This window comes from Phoca vitulina, unplaced genomic scaffold (assembly GCF_004348235.1).
Source record: "Phoca vitulina isolate PV1807 unplaced genomic scaffold, GSC_HSeal_1.0 scaffold16, whole genome shotgun sequence".
In the NCBI taxonomy this organism is placed as follows: Eukaryota; Metazoa; Chordata; class Mammalia; order Carnivora; family Phocidae; genus Phoca; species Phoca vitulina.
Window position 1 is genome coordinate 13,029,121 of NW_022589719.1, and position 20,315 is coordinate 13,049,435.

At 47.4% G+C, this 20,315-nt stretch overlaps 2 protein-coding genes across 3 annotated transcripts in view; both read right to left on the bottom strand.

The window, feature by feature from the left end:
* Nucleotides 1-1,249: 1,249 nt before the first annotated feature.
* On the bottom strand, nt 1,250-15,264 carry CD59 (CD59 molecule (CD59 blood group)). Of its 2 annotated transcripts, none has more exons than XM_032414905.1 (4): nt 14,936-15,264; nt 10,820-10,898; nt 7,128-7,226; nt 1,250-2,290 (listed from the first exon to the last, which is right to left on the bottom strand). In XM_032414905.1, exons 2-4 carry the CDS (start codon nt 10,878-10,880, stop codon nt 2,088-2,090), a joined length of 363 nt encoding a protein of 120 aa, XP_032270796.1. In that variant the 5' UTR covers nt 10,881-10,898; nt 14,936-15,264; the 3' UTR covers nt 1,250-2,087. The 2 variants fall into 2 exon arrangements, with proteins under 2 accessions (XP_032270796.1, XP_032270795.1); XM_032414904.1 differs by lacking the exon at nt 14,936-15,264 and adding an exon at nt 14,732-14,884.
* Nucleotides 15,265-17,215: 1,951 nt separating this feature from the next.
* FBXO3 (F-box protein 3) overlaps nt 17,216-20,315 on the bottom strand; it is a 32,695-nt gene continuing 29,595 nt past the window's right edge. Inside the window, exon 11 of the mRNA XM_032413889.1 lies at nt 17,216-18,388. Coding sequence (XP_032269780.1) covers nt 18,212-18,388 — 177 coding nt within the window. The 3' untranslated portion in view covers nt 17,216-18,211. The remainder of the gene's footprint in view (nt 18,389-20,315) is intronic.

Genomic DNA, 20,315 nt, shown 5'->3' on the forward strand with positions numbered 1-20,315 from the left:
AGACAGTCACACTCTGGAATCCGAATGTTGAGAGCGCGTTCTGGAACTACCCAAATCCTGGCTTCTTGTAGTCTGGTTGGATTCTCCCTCAAAAGGTCCCCCAGATTCATTTTCTGTGTGAGTGAGTCAAAACTGGTTCTGTTTCCTAAAGGCCTATGTGAAAGGCACTGCGCTGATCAGCCGGCGGCCGTGGGTACGGTCGTACTACCCTAGGCAGAAGGAAGCCTCCTGAGCAAAGAGTTCCATGTGGTCTTCTGTCTTGGACAAGAGAATGAAAGACAATGTGAGGAAAGACACCGAGCCAGTGAGGAACCCAGAGCACCAAGGCAATGCTAGGTTTTGGTGAGGAAGCCCCAATTTGTCTCTGTTCGAGGAAGGGCGTCCACAGGAGAAAGCTGACATTGCCCAGGCTCTCTTCTACTAGCTGCAACCACTGGGCACACCGCAGATGCTGCTCTCCTCCTGGGCCAGTTATCACACTCATGCACTTGGTTACATTTTATCTTTGGAAAGACATCCGTCATTCCAGTTTGTCGCACAGATTACACGATCAAGGGGTTTAAAAAAATGTTATTCGTGAAATCCCACCTTCAGCTGCAAAAAGTCAAGCTATGCTGTTAAAGACAGCCAAGATGATAAGAGTACAAGTGTCCTTACATCTATTGGATCTTGAGAATTATTCAGCAACACCCACAAGAAAAGTAAAACTCTACCCTCCTGAAAAGGTGTATCACTATTTAGGAAACCGGGAGAGCTTCCAAAAGCCTCAACATTTGTGATTATGTTAATAACCCTGACAAATGTCTCCTCTGCAAACTGGGCTAAGTCAGCTAGGGGTCAACAGGCTAGGTGTCGGCAGGAAAAAACACACCCCTGTTGCTGTTTACGAGGGCATCTGGAGGTCCCAAGCTGCAGCCCCAGAGCTCTTCTCTTTGTGTTCATAAAGTACACAGACACAGAGGAAGAGACCTGCGACCAGTACTACTTAAAGTAGGCACACTTAATACTGCGAGTCATTTTTAACAAAGAATGTCCCACCGTTTAGTCTTCGACTGTGGGTGACAAAGCCAAGATACTCCACCAATCCGAAACAAAAGTCAGGGGGGTAGTTTTGGGTTTTTTTTGTTTTTTTAAAAGATTTTATTTATTTATTTGACAGATAGATAGAGAGCACAAGTAGGCAGAGAGGCAGGCAGAGGGAGAGGAAGAAGCAGAGTCTCCACTGAGCAGGGAGCCCGACGCGGGGCTCGATCCCAGGACCCTGGGATCATGACCTGAGCCGAAGGCAGCCGCTAAACCGACTGAGCCACCCAGGCGCCCCTAGGGGGGTAGTTTTAACACATCATAATTATATGCTGTTTGTTTTTTCTAGTGAAGACAGCAAAGCCCATTCACAACTGAGGAACAGAGGAAAACTTGGATTTTAGCCAACTGCTAGCTCTCGGAAGACAGACCTGGGGGTTCCATACCCTGCTGTGTGGGAAGCTCCCCTCCTTCCCTGCCAGACACCTGCTAGTTGAGAGTACAAAGGTCATTGCGATCACCGCCCCCCCCTCCCCCTGCGCTGAGACTCTCACTGCGCCTGACCGACAGCCCACACGTGGGAGCTTGGTCGGGCCTGCATGGCAGCACAGGGGGCCATGAAGGGAGAGGATGAAGGCATTCCCTGGGAGAGGCTGTTGAAAAGAATCCCCTGCCCCCCCCCCCCCCCCCCCCCCCGAAAGCACTGATCAGAGTATTTAATAACTACCTCCCAGCCATCGGAGGGGAAATGACCAGGGCATGCAGAGAATCTAAGGTACTCAAGCTGTCACAGCGAGGCTGCTCTTGCAAAAAGCCGAGGAAGAAGCATGTGACCTAGCTCAGATCATGCATGCTTCACCCTTACATTTTGTCCCTCTGACAGGTCTTCGCTGCCGGCGGGACTGGTCTTCAAAGTCTCTCAGAGTCTCTCTCTTAACCACGCGGCTCGAGTTAGTTTTAGTCTTGCCCAGCGGGATCCAGGTGAAAAATGTGGAAGGCAGCAGCCAAGGAAATAAGAAATATACAGAAACGGACGGTTTAGGAGAAGGCCTCCCGGTGTTGATTTAGAGCCAAAGGGTCCAGGCTGCGGCCAGCAGGGGGCTCAGCAGCAGAGCCGTGCTGCGGGCGCCCGGGGCCGCGGCGTTCCTGTTACACAGGTCCTGCTGGCAACAGTTGTACTTGAGCTTCCCCAGCCCCAAGGCTTTGGAGATGAAGTTGTAATTGCAATCATCCAACTTCCAACAGCGGTGGTAAAAAAGGTTTGGCTCTGTGGGGGAAAGACACACACAAGGGTAAGCAAGCCCGCGGGTACAGTTCGGTACCTGCCTTTGACCTCTCGATTCTATTTCCTAGAACTTAGCTACTCATGGAAGTAGAGACTTCTGGGCGACAACAGGTACCCTCATTGGGCTAGGGAACGACTGAGCAAATGATGATACAGCTCAAGATGTAGAACTTTTCCCTAAAAACAAAGGTTCATCAGAGCCCATAAAGTTTGTGGTGCAATAACCAATCACGCTGGTGTTTTAGAGGTTTGCTAAGATTTTTAAACCCATATTCCCTTTGATCCAACAATCCTACGTCTAGAATTGACTTTATGATGTTACTTGTGAAAAAGGTTAAGGTAGATGCTCGAGAATGGTCATGGCATCACCATCTGTCACAGCAAGAAACTAAAAGACAAAAATCAGTCCATTACTAAAGAAACGTTTGAAGAAATAAGGGTAGAGTTCCATACAATGGAAATCCAGGTAGAAAAGGAAGGACACAGGCCTGCATGTGTTGAAGTGGAGTCTGAGTTAAAAAAAAAAAAATGTAGAAAAATGGATAAATTGGACCCCATTAAAATAAAAAACTTTTGTGCATCAGTGGGCACTGTAGAAAACAAAAAGACAACCCACAAAGAGGGAGAAAATGTTTGCAAATCATATATATGATGAGTCTAGTACCCAGAATATAGAAAACATTCTTACAACTCATTAATAAAAATACAAACATAAGCAAAGGATGCAGAGATTTCTTCAAAAAAAGATATACAAATGGCCCATCAGCACATGAAAAGATGTTCAGTATCATCAGTCATTAGGAAAATACAAATCAAAACCGCAATGAGCTTCCCTTCACACCCAGAACGAGTGTTGACAAGGAAGTGGAGAAACTGGAAACCTCCGTTCCCACCACTGGGGGGAAGGCAAAATGGTGCTGATACTCTGGAGAAGTCTGGCAATTACTCAAAAAGTTAAAAATAGAGTTACAAATACCATATGATCCAGTAATTCCACTGCTGGGCATTTACCCAAAGAAAACAAAAACACTAATTTGAAAAGATACATGCACCTCTACGTTTATAGTAGCATTATTTACAATAGCTGAGACATGGAAGCAACCCATGTGTCCATTGGTAGATGAATGGATAAAGATGTGGTACACACACACACACACACACACACACACACACTGGAATATCACATGGCCAGAAAAAAGGATGAGATCATGCCATTGGAGACAACATACATGGATGGACCTAGAGGGTACTATGCTTAGTACAGACTCAGGGTACTATGCTCAGTACAGACGGAAAAAGACAAATCCTGTATGATTCTACTCATAAGTGGAATCTAAAAAATAAATAAACAGCAGAATCAGACCTATAAATACAGAGAATAAACTGGTGATTGCCAAGAGGGAAGGAGGGGGGCGGTTGGGAAAAACAGGTGAAGGGGAGAGGGAGATCCAGGACTCCAGTTATGGAACGCAGGTCACGGGCAGGCAGACTGCATAGGACATACAGTCAACGCTACCGGGACAGCGGTATGAGGGGCACGGGATGGGTACGCTTGTGAACACAGCAGCACGCGCACACTTGTCAAATGCTAAGTTATACACTGAAACTACTCTACTATTGTGTGTCAACTATACCCCCCGCCCCAAAAAAGAGTTACCATATGACCTAGCAATTCCACTTCTAAGTATGTGAACCCAGGAGAACTGAAAACTACGTTCACACGAAAGCTTGTACACAAATGTTCAGAGCAGCATTATTTGCAACAGCTACCAAGTGGAAACCCAGATGTCCGTCGGCTGGTGAATGGATCAACACAATGTGGTCGCTCCACGCAACGGAGTGTGATTCAGCCACAAAAAGGACTGGACGTACCGACACGTGCCATGACATGGGTGAACCTTAAAAACACTCTGCTCGGTGGAAAAAGCCAGTCACAGAGGCCACACCCACTGTATGATTCAGTTCACAGTAAGTGAACAGGCAAATCCATGGAGATGGCAAGTCGATTAGTAACTGTTAGGGTATGTGGGAGGGAGGGGCAGGGAGTGACTGCTGATGGGTATGGGCTTTCTTTCTGGGACGAAAATATTCTGGAGTTAGTGGTGATAGTGGTGCAACCCTGTGAATATACTAAAAGCCACTGAACAGTACACTGTAAAATGTACATTTTCTGGTATGTGAGTTTTATCTCAATAGGATGGATGCAGACCAGGATGTAGAATGGGGGCCATATGCATAAATGAAGTGTGTGTCTGGGGGTAAATGCATTCATTTTCTCTGGAAAGATTCCCAAGGAGCTTAACAGTGTTGCCTTCCCAGAAGCCTATCTTTCATTTATATATTTCTGTATGGATTGAGATTTTTTTTTAAGTCATTGGATGGATTTATTTTCAAAATATTTTAAACTTCATTTAAATATCATTGGACTATTCAGTAATACAGGAAGAATTAAAAAAAAAAAAAATGCCATTATGGTCCAACTTTTGCACACATGGAAAAATAAAGGCCCAAAATATCTATGCCAAATATCTTATTGTGGTTTTTGACTATTCAGAAAAATGATGTTAAGGGAAAAACAGTGTGCTGGTTGAGAGGCATTATGGTCAATTTTCCTCTCCAAAAATAACTGTGTGCCAAGACCACGGTGTGCTAGCTGCTTGGGGACACCCCAACAGAGAAGGGATGGTCCTGGCCCTGGGATCACTCTCTCATCCTCTGTGCTGGAAAGAAAAAAACCCATACATATGCCTATTTCCTTATTAAGGGCTTGTTGTAACTAACTTCATTTCATTCATAGCTGGGAACAAAACTACATTTATAATGCAGATATAACTGTCTCATCCTCCCCCTCGGAGGGGATGAGCGCTTGGGCTGGATTTTAATGAAATTTGGTCAAGTGGCAGAGGCCACAGACTGTTCTAGTGACTCTACTTTCTTGGGTCATAAGTATTTAAGTGGATGCTTCTACTAGTGAACTAGAGGATGCTGTTGAACAGGACAAGTTACTGCTTTATGTAATCCTAATCAGGAATTGGAGCTGGAAAAACATTCAAGTGACCAGAATTTTAACTGGGGGAGCCTAACAGCCCAGAGAAAGCAGATAGTAGTTTATTAATAATTGCTACCAATGAATGAATCATTTACTACGTGGCCTGCAGTGAGCCAAGCACTCTACTTCAATGATCTCATTTGCATAACAACCTATGATGGTGAGCTTCTCACCAAGCCACTAGCAGAATTACCCAAATAAGGTGGATTACCAGAGTCCCCAGAATGTTAAGAGTTTCTCTCTGCTGGGCGCATCATCCCTGATCTCTTTGAAGACTTAGTTTGAGTCTAACTTCACCAAGCAACAGTCCCTCATTGTTCTTGGCACCTCTACGTGCGCCCCTTATTCATAAGGTCATTCCAGCAATGATCACTCGGTGCCGTCACCAAAGGCTTATGCCACAGTCTAAGTACATGGTTTACAGTTCTGGGACAGGCTGGGACACCAGTAAATAGTGGTTGAATGAACACCTAACACCTGCCTCCTCTCTTCTAGACTCTCTGTATAGCACCAACATACCCATTTTCTCCTCTATCTGTCCCACTGACCCTGGGAGAGAAATATTCCTCTTTTACAGTGGGGGAGAGGGTAGGGCGTAGCTAGAGTAGTGGAACGATTTCTCCACCGGAGTACCTGACTTTTCACTCGTGTTTATGACGACAGTGTGCCCTGCCTCTCCCAGGAGATGTCAATCCCAGCTGGAGGGGGACTGAGGTGCTCTGGTAGGATCTGTCTTACTGTAAGGTCAGAATGTCTGTATTTCAAGAACTGCTATCATCACATGTCAAGCTGAAGTTTTGGGACTTAAGTTCATAAGAAGAAAAATATTTATCCTTTAAAATTATCCTTCAAAAAAAATAGATTTTATCCTTTAGAGGAGTTTGAGATTCACAGCAAAATTGAGCAGAAAGTACAGAGTTCTCATTTAGCCCCTGGGACCCCCATCCCTACCCTAAAGAACCTGTTCTTAGCGTCCCCCACCAGAGTGGTCCACTTGTTACAACTCCTCCTCACCTCTACCGTCCAACACACACATTTCATAAACCAAAAAACACAGGCAGAGAGAACTTACTGGAGGCAGGACAGAGATTGGAGTTCCGAGCTCCTAACTGCAAATCTAATTCTTACTCTACACATAATATTGCCTTTATTCTCTCATTTGGAAATTACACTTTTTGTAGTTGGGGAGGGGTCCAAGAGACACAGATGATCAAGGTTAACTTGACATATGTGCTCACACATAACTGGTTTTCAAATATCTGTGGGACGAATGGCTACATTCTCTCCAGGGGCCTTACTGCGCTTTCTACATTAACAATGAATGATCGTGGTCCCCCTCCAGAATCAAGGACCTTGCATACGTAGGGCTCGGAATGTTACCCACATTCTAGGACTTTACATCAAAATGATCAGATCGTCCACTCTGACAGGGTAATTCTGATTTGTCCTTACTTATTGAGGGATTTCTCCTTTCTGGGGAAATCAATCTTCTCCTCCTTTCTATCAGGTTTTTCTGAACCTGTGGGTCTCCCGAGCCTTTTATGAGTTTACCGGACATGTTCAGCATTCCCTAATGATGCCCCTGGAAGGACTTTGTGGTAGAGGGTAGAAAAATAGAATAACCTTGAAGGGTGCTTTTATTTTTATTTCTTAGATGGTAACCATTACTTGTTGAATACAGGTCTCATGAGAATAAGCGTGGCACACATTTTTTCCCAGGCCCTCATCATCCTGTTACCCTGAGGAGACGGGGAAGGGGCAGGCTCTTACCGGCTTTGACCAAAAGACACGCATCAAGATTAAGCGAACAAACGGTGGTGGTATTGCACGCAACATTGTCAGGACAGGTGTAACATTTCAGGCTATGACCTAGAATCAAGAACACACCCTGTCAGCGCTTGTAAGATCTCCACTGACTTGCCCCCCACCCCTGGCAGCAGAAGGGAGCCCACCATCGCCACTAGTATGAGGCTGAGGTCGGCAACTCATAGCCTGCTTCCGTTCCCATACGAACCTGTAGCAGATATATTTTCCCAACCTCAAGCTACAGTTCCAGCAGCATTTTTTGGACCCTGATACAAGTGCAAAAGGAATTTCCATATTTCAAAATCCACATAACTGGGATACCTGGGTGGCTTAGTCAGTTAAGTGTCTGCCTTCGGCTCAGGTCGTGATCCCAGGGTCCTGGGATCGAGCCCCACATTGGGCTCCCTGCTCAGCAGGAAGCCTGCTTCTCCCTCTCCCACTCCCCCTGCTTGTGTTCCTCAATCTCTCTCTCTGACAAATAAATAAATAAAATTTAAAAAAAAAAACCAAAAGCCCAAAAAACAAAATCCACATAACCATGCAATTGAGAAGTTTCCTCTTGCCTTCAACTAGAAGTGATAAAAAAAAAAAAAAAAGAAGTGCTTAATCTGCAATGTAATGACATATTAAAAGGAAACTACCCCGAGAAAAAACTAACAGAATTCTATAAATGCCTTCCAGGCCATGAATATGCTCTTTTTGATCACATTCTCCTAGACTGATACTCAGTTATTTGGCAGTACATATCTGTGTGAAAAGACATTTTCAAAGACGAAATATGTAAAATCTCATAGAAGAATGTCATGGTTAAACCCAGACCCAGTGTGGGTTTTAGAACCCAAGAGCTGACTTTTAGTTCTAAGGCCAAAGCCTACATTCATCACGCAGGGAGGGGAATTTTCCAGAAGGCCAGAAGAAAGTGGCTCCTCACTATCTGAGCACCACAGGAGTCAAGCGCTCTATAACATATAAAATGGCCATGCTTGCCTTCACAGGTGTGAAATCCCACCTAGCAGAGGACCCTCTGATTTGGGAAGGTTCCAGATTAACCTTTGAAATGTCAGTCCAAAAAAAGCTCCCCCACCCACTTTGTTTGCAGATGACAGATGCCTGAAGAGGTGAAGTGGCTCACCCAAGGACACCGAAGGACACCCAAAGCAGCATGGCCGGAGCCAGCCCCCACACCCAGGGGCCAGGCTCCGTTAGCCCACTCTGCCTCCTCCCTCCCAATGTTAGTTAGCGTTAGTCGTGCCTGTGTGAAGGGGGGCCACCATGAGAAGGGACAAAGATGCGATTTTTCTGTAGTCCCCTCCCTGTTCCAGATGTGTACACCTGCGTGGGAGGGGAGGATGAAAGAGGGAAGAATGTTCTAGCCTGGATACTGGGGAGGGCCATCTGAAAAGGCTGTTCTGAGGACTGACTCTTCTGCTGGCTACAGCCAGACCTCTTCTGGCTTCTTGACAGATGAACCAAAGCTCACACTTGGAACTTGTGGGGGGCAGAAATACAGCTAACATGTTCATTCGGCGTGCAGAGATCCTGTGTGCCTCCACGCTAAGCTCTTGATCTTTGCAGAACTGTTATGACAGGTAGGCTCAGTGATCTCCGGCCCCATGTTTGAAGAGAAAACAGGACTAAAATGTTAACTAACTTGTCCAAAGTCTCACGTTACAAATGAGAGTTGGGACTCAAACCCAGGCCATTGGTGCTGAAACCCAAGCTTGGTTTAACCATGACGTTCTTCTTTTTTTTTTTTTTTATTTGACAGAGACACAGTGAGAGAGGGAATACAAGCAGGGGGAGAGGGAGAAGCAGGCTTCCTGCCTAGCAGGGAGCCCGATGTGGGGCTCGATCCCAGGACCCTGGGATCACGACCTGAGCCGACGGCAGACGCTTAACGACTGAGCCACCCAGGTGCCCCAACCATGACGTTCTTCTAACGGTCCAGAGCGGGAAAGAGAAGGAAAGAGCACAAACTGTGCAGGGATCCGACTCTGGGCTAACAGAGGTGAGAGGAAGATGCCCCTGCATTTTCCTCAGAGCCCAGGCAGCAGCCAGGGACGCGTCTCCCCTAGGTGCGCTCATGCTCCAGACAGACCCTGACTCTCTGTGCAAGGGCTGGGAACCTGTCACAGAGCAGCTGCTGGCCCCAAACCCAATCCTGCTCTGTGAGCAGATGCCGGCTGCTGGAGCTCGGGCATCACCGGGCGATTCCGCCCACAGGGACTACACCAGGCAGAAGAACAGAGACAGTCACGTCATGTTGTCACAGGCATGAGCCACATGAGCACCCGCCCTGGCTGGGAGTGACACAGGTGGGCAGGGAGGGTCATGAAGCCACAACAGCACCTGCCCCGCCCCGGCTGGGAGTGACAGAGGTGGGCAGGGAGGGTCATGACGGCTCTTTTTTCTCCGAAAGGCAGAGCATATTCAAATGTGTCCTTGGGCTAGTTCCTTCTTTGCTTCAGTTCCCTCAACTGTAAAATGGGAAGAACAACCATGATCCCTCATGGTGTGGCTGGAAGGGTTAAGTGAGACCGGGGCTTGGCACAGTCCCTAGGACACAGAAAGAATTCAATATATGGGAGCTGCTAAAGCTAATAATATCCAAGACATGCTCTGACACAGCAGAGATCTGTTCCTTGCTCATTGCATTGCTACCTCCCTTTCTGCCTCTCCCCCACCAAAAAACCCTGAAAAACTGGCAGAACTAACTGGACAGAGGCAGAAAAAAAATTGATCTTTATCATGAAGCAAAGCAAATAACACAGGTGGGGTTTTTTGTTTGTTTGTTTTAAAGATTTATTCATTTATTTGAGAGCGAGAGTGAGGGAGCAGGGGAAGGGGCAGAGGGAGAGGGAGAAGCAGACTCCCTACTGCGTGGGGTGCCTGATGCGGGGCTTGATCCCACGACCCTGAGGCGAAATCAAGAGTCAGTCTACCTGACTGAGCACCCAGGCGCCCCAGTAACAGAGGTGTCTCTACCGTTACAGAACTAAGACTCAGGAACACACAACTACTGGGGAAGGAGTTCGGAGCAGCCACTCGGGTGCCAGTCCATCTGGGGCTCAAGTTCAGGTTGCACCACTTCTGTGTGACATTTTACAATTAGTTCACCTCTTTGGGCCTTAGTCTGGTCATTTATAAGATGATGGCAAAACCAGGAGCTACTCCATGGCGCTGACAGGAGGATTCAGTAAGCGGGTGTGTACGAAACACTGGGAAGGGCGGCAGCACACGAGTGCCGTGAGCTAGCCGTCACCGCTGCTCCCAGGGCCGTCGTCCTCACCCCCACACGGCGGACGCCCCCGCACGGAGCTCAGCACCCTAAAGATGGCGCCCACTGGGGTCCCCAACAGCTGGCGAGAGGCAGAAACTTCAGCTGCTGCGTGTACCCCCTGCCCTGCTCCCCCCGAAAAGCTACTCTGTCACCCAGGTCGGGCTGTCACTGAGGAAGGTGCTCCAAGGAGGGCACGGCTGTAATGCAGGAAGGAGCGGTCACACGGCCCTGGACCTGTTACACTGGAAGGCAAAAGAAGCAAAGCCAGGTCCGAGGCCAGGGGCATCTGCTCCGTCTTCCTGAGGCCTGAGAGAAACGAAGCTTATGATCAAGCTGACCTAGATGGTCTGGATCCACGTCCCCTTGGACCACTCACCTGAATGGCAGAGGACAGCCAGGACGAGCAGGTGCAGGATGAATCCTCCTTTGCTTCTCATGGTGATTGTCCACAGAATCTGGAAGGAAGGGACGGAGAGGGTTGTCACGCACCAACAAAGGACTGCTGGCTATTTCAGAAACCAACAGTTGGAAGGCCTGGAGCCTTCAGGAAACACAGGGAAGGAGCTAGCAGAGCAAGAAGTGGTTTGGGGTGCCATGAACCAGGGTGCTCTCCTGGTCCCTCCTCTTGCCCCCAAACCTCAGGTTACTGAAGAAATGCTCGCCGTCCTGGTGGGAGGGGCAGCTATGGGGCGTCAACGCACACGGGGCCAAGCGTCGGCAATACCCGGGCCCTGCCCCAGCTCTCACCTTGGGTGGCCAGGAATAAACAGTTACCTTTGAATAAACCTCAGTCCCCCCAAGCCACAGTGGTCACGATCATGCAGTGGGGGTGGCACTCTCTTCCCCAGAAGGGTTGTTGAGTCAAATGAGAATGTGAGAAAAATACTTAATACAGCAACTACAATTCCCACTCTGCGGGCCCAGCCCCAAGCTGCTGGCGGAGCAGGGGGGCCTAGCAAGGGCCACCTCTGCAGGCCACGCCACCACGTGTGTCAGACCCCAGGGGTGAGTCTGGAGGGCACCAGCAGGCCTTCCGCAGCAGAACAGGAGGCAAAGTTTAGCATGCACAGAAGCTCCGGCTCCCCACCTTAGCCAGGGTGATGGAGACAGTGCCTTGGTCACCTCCTCCCCTCTGGGGAAGTAAAGAGGGGTCCCACTAACTTTGATGACCAGTCCCCTTACATTTACGCCTACATGTGTGGCAGGGAGCATCAGGGGAGGAAACGGGAGGGCTGAAATGCCTCAACCCCTCCTTTCACCTGACAAGGAAGCCAAAACACAGAGAAGGTTCTCACTGTCTAAGTCTAAGCCTCGGGTCTCCCAATCCCGCCCCTACTTCCCTGACCCCACCCCCTGAAACAAGGAGGCAAGAGCGCCTCTAAAGCAGGGTGCTCCACGCTCTCCTCCTCTCAGCCCCACCGGCCGGCCTCGCAGACAGCAGGGGTTCTTGCTGGGCGAGCCCCCACCGCCCCTCAGTTAGGAATGTCATCCCTATACCTCTGAAGGTCATCTGCTGCTCAGAAATTGGCTGATCAAGGTCAGGCGAGGGTTGAAAAGCAGAAAGAACAGGTTCTGGCCTTGCCCAAAGAAGAAAACACCAAGCAGGTCAGGCCCGGAGGAAAGAGACAGGTTGCCTTCTGATGTGTGGGGAAACAGGAAGAAAATCAAACGGAGCCTGGCCTTTCTTTACAAGTAACCCCCACTTCCCTCTGGCGTCTTCAGAATCTACAACAGCCTCCGTATGGCCACCTCCCGCCTCCCGCCGGCCCCGCAGGGGGTTAGCTGCCCTCAGCAGCCCTGCACAGTGAGGCCGTGAGGGGTGCAGGCGTCACTGCCCCCAGCCACATTTGCCTCAGCTATGACAAGGGGCAGGCGCTGAGGTGCTTCCCAACACCGTGAGGACTCAGTGAGAGAAAACAGTATGTGCTTGAGACACAGCCAAGCCCAGGGAAGTGGCGGATGTTACCAACCACAGGCCTCCTGCCCTGACTCAGACAGGCATGTCTACTGCACCTCCCGTTCCGAGGACCTGCGGATCGTGGATCTTTCTTCCTGGTCCCTGACCCTGAGAGGTGGGTGTCCTGAGGTCTCCGCACCCTAATGGATGGGGAAGAGGCCTCAGCACCTCCTGCTGGCACCCCGTGCCCTTTGCCCGGAGCCAGATGAGGGACACGGAAGAGCCCCATCCACTCTCCCCTCGCCCGTGAGTGGCCCGGGCCTCGGCACCCTGCCAGCTCCCCGCCTGGCTTCTCTCGCTCAGGAGTTTCTGTTTTGGAAAATACAAAAGCTGCAGGCATGGATGAACCTCCGGAAGGCTACTCCCTACCTACCCTGGGGTTATACATTTGCCACCAGAGTAAATATCCACAGTTTGAGAAATATTGCCACCCCCCTCAAGGAACATTCTGAGGTCTGTGTGCCTTCCTTAAGAAGTGGGAGTGAAGGGGCACCTGGGTGGCTCAGTCGTTAAGCGTCTGCCTTCGGCTCAGGTCATGGTCCCAGGGTCCTGGGATCGAGCCCCACATCGGGCTCCCTGCTCGGCGGAAAGCCTGCTTCTCCCTCTCCCACTCCCCCTGCTTGTGTTCCCTCTCTCGCTGTGTCTCTCTCTGTCAAATAAATAAAATCTTTAAAAAAAAAAAAAAGAAGTGGGAGTGAGATGGCCCCGTGGTGAACAGCAACAGCTGCTGTGGGGTCATGACAACGGTCCGCGAAATATTAACAGCCACGTTGTTCTCCACGAACAGGTGCCAAACTGATTTCCACGAATTATCTCCATTAGTTCTTATAACACCCTAGAAATTAAGGCCTATTATTTTACTGATAAGAAGGTGCGGTTAAATACCTTGCTCAGAATTACCCAGCCAGTAAAGAGCAGAGCCAAGGTTTAAACCCTGGTCCGTTGCCCAGGCCCCTGACCACTACTCTGTGACACATGAACTCGGTCGGGAAGTGCAAATTCACCACTTCTCACGCATAGCAGGCTTCAAATTGTACCTGACTCTAGGTGGATTCCAGAGCCAACAGATTAAGCCAGACAAGGCAGGGCAAAGTGGTAGAAAAGAAGCGTTTCCCCGAGAACTGAACACCTAGTAATCTCTGGGTTAACTACCGTGTTTGAAGTCTCTCCCTCCATTTCAGAAATTGTTTATTATCACAAGCTAACGTGACAGAGGCGCTGTGTCTCTAAATCTGCAAAATGTATGGGCTGATCTGCTTAGAAAGAAGTAGAGGTATTGCAGTTGAGTACGGGTGGGGAGCCAGGTCTCCGCTGGGACCCCCTGGCCTCTTTAGGAAAGTCACCACCCGGTAAGAACACGATTTTTAAAAGAATCAGCTGGTCACAGCGGGCGGCGCCTTCAGAATGGACACAGCGGATGACCGAGAGTAGGGAAAACACCCTCAAAAAGGACACGCTGCGCAAGGCGCGGAGCTAGCGCCTTCACGAGGTGCCCCCCACAGGAGTGTACGATTTCACGAACGGGGCCTCCCGCGGGCAGAGCGTCAGGATCCGCGGCCTGCGGGAGTCGGTGTGGGCTGCTGCAGGCCCCCCGCGAGGGGCCGTTTCCCGGACACCGTGCACTTGCGGCGGCGAGGGGAGAAACGCAACATGTTAACCTGGCACATTTCTAGGACCCGGGGAGCGCCTACTTCTCCTGAAACCACCGCACACACCACTAGTTAACAGTTCTTTAAAATCCCGCTGTCACACTCCGGGAGGGGTGTAGCCCCTCCAAACGAAACATCACACCAGACTTGGACTTAGAATGTCTCCGTTTCGGCCCGCCCTTTCCCCCACAATTCCAAATTTGTCGGTCTCGACCAGGTCTGTTACCACTCGGCGGGGAGGGGGTTGCGGGCTAACCTCCTTTCAAGGCGCGACTTTTCTTCCCTAAGTTACAACAGCTTCCCTTCAGAGTGACGCGAGGACACGGTGGGGGTTTCGGGAAGATACTCCCGACGCAATGGAGGGCACGGCGCGCGGAATTTGGGGTGTTTCGTAAAGAGCGCCCTCTCCCTCCCCCCCTCCCCCGCATCCCCGCGCTTCTCTTTTTGTTAACAAAGGAGGCCAGCGTTCCGCCGGGCTCTCTGCGGAGGGGCTTCAGGGGCGGGAATGCTGCGGGCCGCGGGCGGCACGGAGGGGTCTGCGGAGGGAGGCCGAAGCACCTCCGTCGGTCCGGGGTTTCCGCCGGCCCGGGCCCAGATGCCGGTGAGCGCACGCGCCGGCTTAAGATGGCTGCGGCTGCAGGCTGGGGGTGCAGCTCGGCCCCCTCCCCGCCTCGGATCTTACCTGCCTGCACCCGGGGTCCCGTTGCTAACACCGCGCGGCTTGCGCGCTCCGCCCCGCCCGTGTTTATAGCCCGTGTGGGCCGGGCTCCGCCCCTTCCCGCGGGCCCCACCCCCGCCGAGGCTCCTGCCGGGACCCGGGGGCCGCGCGTCTGCGAGTCCAAGGTCACCTCAGTCCCAGCTCGGTGTGCAGACCCTTGGCACTCACCGCGCGCTCCCGAGCGAAGGCCCGCCAACCACCTCCGGCCAGGCAGCCGGGCAGCCACTTCTCGCAGGGTGACTCAGGCTCTCCGCCCAGGTTCAGAAAAACACCGTACCACGAATAGATTAAGACCTTTAAGATCCCTGAAACGGAAAATTTGTAGTGTCTTCCTCCGATTTGTTACAGGAAACAAAAATAGGAAGCTCCATGACTTCTGATTTTCCCTTCGTTTAAAAAAATATATTAAGATGTTTCAAAAAACGTTCTTGTGCCCGTGCCAAGCTCCCACTTGGCGGGGCTGTCAGGTTATCCAACCCTGCTGCAGCCGGAGTCTCTTTTTTTTTTTTGGCATGAATGCATGAGATACATTTTATTCAGGGAAATCATATGATAACCGATTATGACATGTGCCTTCTACCATGATCCTCTGGTGGCTTTGGGATGTCAGGGAATGAGTTTCAGTTGGTGGTGCCCAAATCTTGGTTTTCTTCTGTAGAAATGGGAGTCTCAAATCAGGACTTGCTTTGGTATTTAAAATGTGTCTGCTTAAAACAGTGAATACATGTATTTCCTTGTTTACAAAACTCTTTCACATGCATTATCTCATACACATCCTATTAGCCGTTCCCTCCTTGGAACTCTTGGATTCTGAGATGCCACCCTCTCCTGGTTTTGCTTCCAGCTTCTTGATCTTTCAGTCCTGAGTGTTGCCAGGGTTGGACTGAGACTGTTACTGTGTGCTCCCTGGAAGAGGACACTGCATCCACTTAGTTTTGCCTTGGGGATATGTATAATTTGCAGATAATTTGCAAATCTTTATTCTCCATCCCTGACCACTCTCTCAATCTTCATATTCATACGCAACTGATTGCTGGAACCTGTATGTCCTACAGGCATCTTGAATTCAAAATGTATCCAAATCTCATCTCCAATGTCCAACCGTATTTCCTCCATTTTTTTTTCATAAATGAAGCCAGAAACCTGGCAATCACCTTTGATTTCTTCTACTCTCTCACATCTAATCACCAACTCTTACGTACTTTCTCTTGTAGATAACCATTTCATCCTCTTTTCACTCCACTCCCACGGCTCTTGCCCTAACTCAGGCCTGTAAGCATGTCTTACTTGCGGAATTACAAGTTCTTCACACCAGGTCTCCATGCTGCCCATGTTAATTGCTGCATCACCCGTCCCCCCCCCCCAATCTGTTCTCCACATGACTGCTGGAGACCTGGTTGGTTTACCCCTCCAGCTGTATGTTTGACTTTACTTTCCATTTAATTTGTCCCTTTTCTCATCATCCTTCCCTATCCATCTATTCCTGGAATAGAATATGACTACAGCTGCCATCTTGCAACCACGAGGTAACCTTTATGATTAAAGCCTTGTGCTAAGGATGGCAGAACAGAAAGTTGGAACGAATCTGAAATGAAGACACCACTGGGCCACTGTTATCAGTCCTCAACTAATCTTTGGTTTTTCATAAGAGAAAAATAACCCTTAGCTATTTGCTGCTATTGGGTCTCATCCTGATACATCAAGCTTTAGATAAATGAGTCGAAGACAGGCAGTGGTCTCAAGGGACCTCAGAACCAGAAATGGCCTTCACTCCACAAAAGCATAGGCTGGCCAACTGTTAGATCCCTTCTATGTGTGAATACACATTCTTGCTAATGAAATAACACTTAAGCGTGTTATCAACTAATCAATCACACCTTGGTATGAACAACAGGTCATTCAACATATTAAGAGGATGTGAATTTAGATGAGAGGATAAATAAGCCTGACGTATTCTAAGGAGCAAGAATTGAATGGGGTTGTAGGGGAGATTTGGGGCATTGTGAGTACTGTGGGAACTGAGAGGAGAGGTCAACCAGAAAAGACAAAGAAGCAAAAATGCTTAACCCCATATACACTTGCCTCTTCCTATAGTTTTCCCTACAATAGTAGTATTCTTGGGGCACCTGGGTGGCTCAGTTGGTTGGGCGTCTGCCTTCGGCTTAGGTCGTGATCCCAGGGTCCTGGGATCGAGCCCCATGTTGGGCTCCCTGCTCAGTGGGGAGCCTGAATAAATAAATAAAATCTTTAAAAAAAGAAGTATTCTTGGGGAAAATGGAAGGTAGGGCATATGACAGGATATAGTCAAAGCCAGGAAATAACTTTGAATGGGCCTCTGGCAATAGGACAATGAATATCGATTTCATCTTCCATCCTGACAGCAAAGGCTGATTAATATTAGTTTATGGAAAATAGGCAATTACACAAAATACAGGGTCAGAACCAAAATTCGTTTTTAAAATGTGAGTTTTTGCCACTTGGAGGATTTCATTCCAAACTCTCAATTATATAATTACAAAAAAATCCATGTTTCAGGAAAACATACTTAATCTTAACATAAAACTCATGTCACTTATCACATAGACAGTCAAGTGTATAAAGGAGAAACAAAACAGAAGCAGTATTTACAAATTTAGACTACATGAGACATTGTGAAGACTCTTGTTAATAAACAACACAATACATACTTTTACACACTACATTTCAAAAATGATGCATCTGTGAACAATATGATAAAGGTCATAGCATTAAAGACTTTAAATTCAAGGTCGTCATGTTGAAGATTTTAAATTAAATTCAAGGTTGGTAGAGTTGAAGACTAAATGCAAGGTCATAATGATGAAGACTTTAAGTTCAAGGTGGTAGTGATGAAACCTTTAAATTCAAGGATAGATTGTCTAAGAAAGGACAAACAACTAGCATTCAAGCTATTTAGTCAATTAGTTCCCTGTGAGTACAAAATATATAGGAATCGCTAAATGGATTAGCCTAATTACAAATTCTGTTCATTTCTAAATAATTCACAACTGCAAGAAGTCTTTTCACAGAATTATTCACATAGTTCCTCTCTATCCTTGTGTAGGTATTTCTGCTACATTTTTCAATCCTTATTCAAAACAACTCCCTCCCATTTCCATATTTGTAGAAGTATAAAATATTTTGAAACAAAGAAATGTCTGTTCTTTAGCTAGAGAACTATTCTCCCACTGACTTCTAGAAGAGGGAGAAAGAAAAAAAGATTCCCATTTCCTCCTCTTCCTCAAAAACACAAAGCAAACCAAAACAATCCAATTCCTAACATGGTGTCGCATAGAACCCAGGGCCTGGAACAATATTTCATGCTAGTTTTCCTGCTGTGTGTGGAGAGCAATTTAGTTATTTACATTATTGGGAAATCTATTTAACAACTGGATTCATGCCAGTGCTTCCATCAGCACAGCTTCCCTAAAAAAGGCGAGAGCAGCGGCGTCTTCGAATGGGAACGTCAAAGACTCTCCTCCGTCTCTCTTCCTCATCGTCTTCATCAGACTCGTCCATATCCGCCGAGTCATCGTCGTCGTCGTCTTCCTCCTCCTCCTCTTCTTCCTCTTCCATCTCTTCATATTCATCAGGACCCATCTCCTTGAAAGAGAAAACAATCTTTTGATAAGAACTTCCATCAGTTTTTTATACTTATTTTACACAAATTCTCATTTATCTAGAATCTAAACTGGACATGCCAAATAGGATTTTTTATGGAGTTGAACTGTGTATTTTCATAAATGCACGTGCTGATGCAAGATTCTAGAATGTATATACATATATCACATGTTTTAAAAGGCTCAATGTGGTCTTAATGGTAAGTCTGTTTCACTAATGCAGTACTTACACTTTACATGGTAGTTGATAATTTGTACAAGGCAGCCAACAGACCACTTCTAACAACCCAAGAGAAAATTTTACTAGATTTATTTTAGTGTATTAAGTAACAATTCTTTATTAATCTATATGCTGACAGAAAAGAGGACTCCAAAATATTAATAAGGTATGACCTCTACTGGTAACTTACATGTACTGTCAGGTCTAATAGACTTCTATTGAACTCCTAACTATAAAGATCTATCATTTCAACTCAATCACCAGGGGCAGCGTCTACTTAGAAATTAACTTGCTGAAGGCTCTCAGAATAGGGGCAACAGTGAGGTTGAACATCTCATGGAAACTTCAATTCTGCTTAAGCAGTGTCTCTGATAAAGTCTTGACTTCCTCTGCTGTCAATTTTTCTCTCTCATACGTTTGAAGACTCAGTGAGAGGAGTCGCTATATTGGAGAGAGTTCTGAACAGCAAGGAGCACCTAGCTGGTGATGTGGGAACTACTGGGAAACCTGGGATGTGTCAGTAAAAGGCCTCTCTGGCCTCACATATCCAGCACTCACTATGCCTCCGATTTCACCTCTGACCACTGTCCCCCGGCCACGGCCCTCCAGCTACACTGGCTGTTCTTCACACATGCCAAGCATTAGTATGTTTATGTAACATCAGGGTTTCAGGGCCTTTGCACTTGCTATTCTTTTGCTTGGAACATCCTTCTGCCACATATATCCACCTGGCTCCCTCTACTTCTTTCAAGTCTTAACTCAAATGTTGCCGAGGCCTTTCCCAACACATCTTTATATTAGAACAACCAAACAGGACACTCCTTATATATCCTTTACTCTGATTTTTCTCCAGAGCACTTATTACTACTTGGTATAACTAGGTAGTGTTTATTTGCTACTCTTGTCTCTTCCAACTAGAATGTAAATTCCAAGGCAGAGGTTTTTTTGTTTTTTGTTTTTTAATTTCCTCAACTTTCTTCTTTTTTTTTATTGAGGTATAATTGACATACAACATTACATTCATTCGTTCCAAGTGTACAACATGATTTGATATTCATTTGATATTCGTATATATTACAAAATGATCACCACAGTAAGTCCAGTTAACATCCGTCACCGTACAGTTACAGAATGTTTTTTCGTAATGAGAACTTTTAAGATTTATTCTCTTAGCAACTTTCAAATATGCAATGCAGTATTCACTATAGTCAGCGTGCTGTACAGTACATCCCCGAAGGCAGATTCTGGCTGTATTGTTCACTGCGTTTCCCCAGCACCTCGTAGGGACTCAATAAATATTTGTTGAGCAAGCAAATTAATTAATGTGGGAGAAAAAAATTGTTCTTTAGGAGTTGTCAAAGGATTGTCACTTAGGATTTATTATAACACTAATAACAACATTAACAACAATCAGAGAAAATATACATAAATATGACATGATATTCCATTATTTTTATTTTTTGATTTTTTTAAATCTAGGGAATGAAGACTTTAAAATTCAGAAGGTTCAAAAGGGGCAAGGGGGAAGGCTTAGGAAATCCTAAAACATTAAATTCAGGTAGTATGATCATTAGTCATCTTATTGAAGAAGAAAACAGAAAAAAATGTTAAAGAAGTCCGTGTGGCTAAAGAGCGAGACTGCTGATGTCAGATAAAAGTGTACACAGAAGCAGCAGACGGAAAGAGGCAC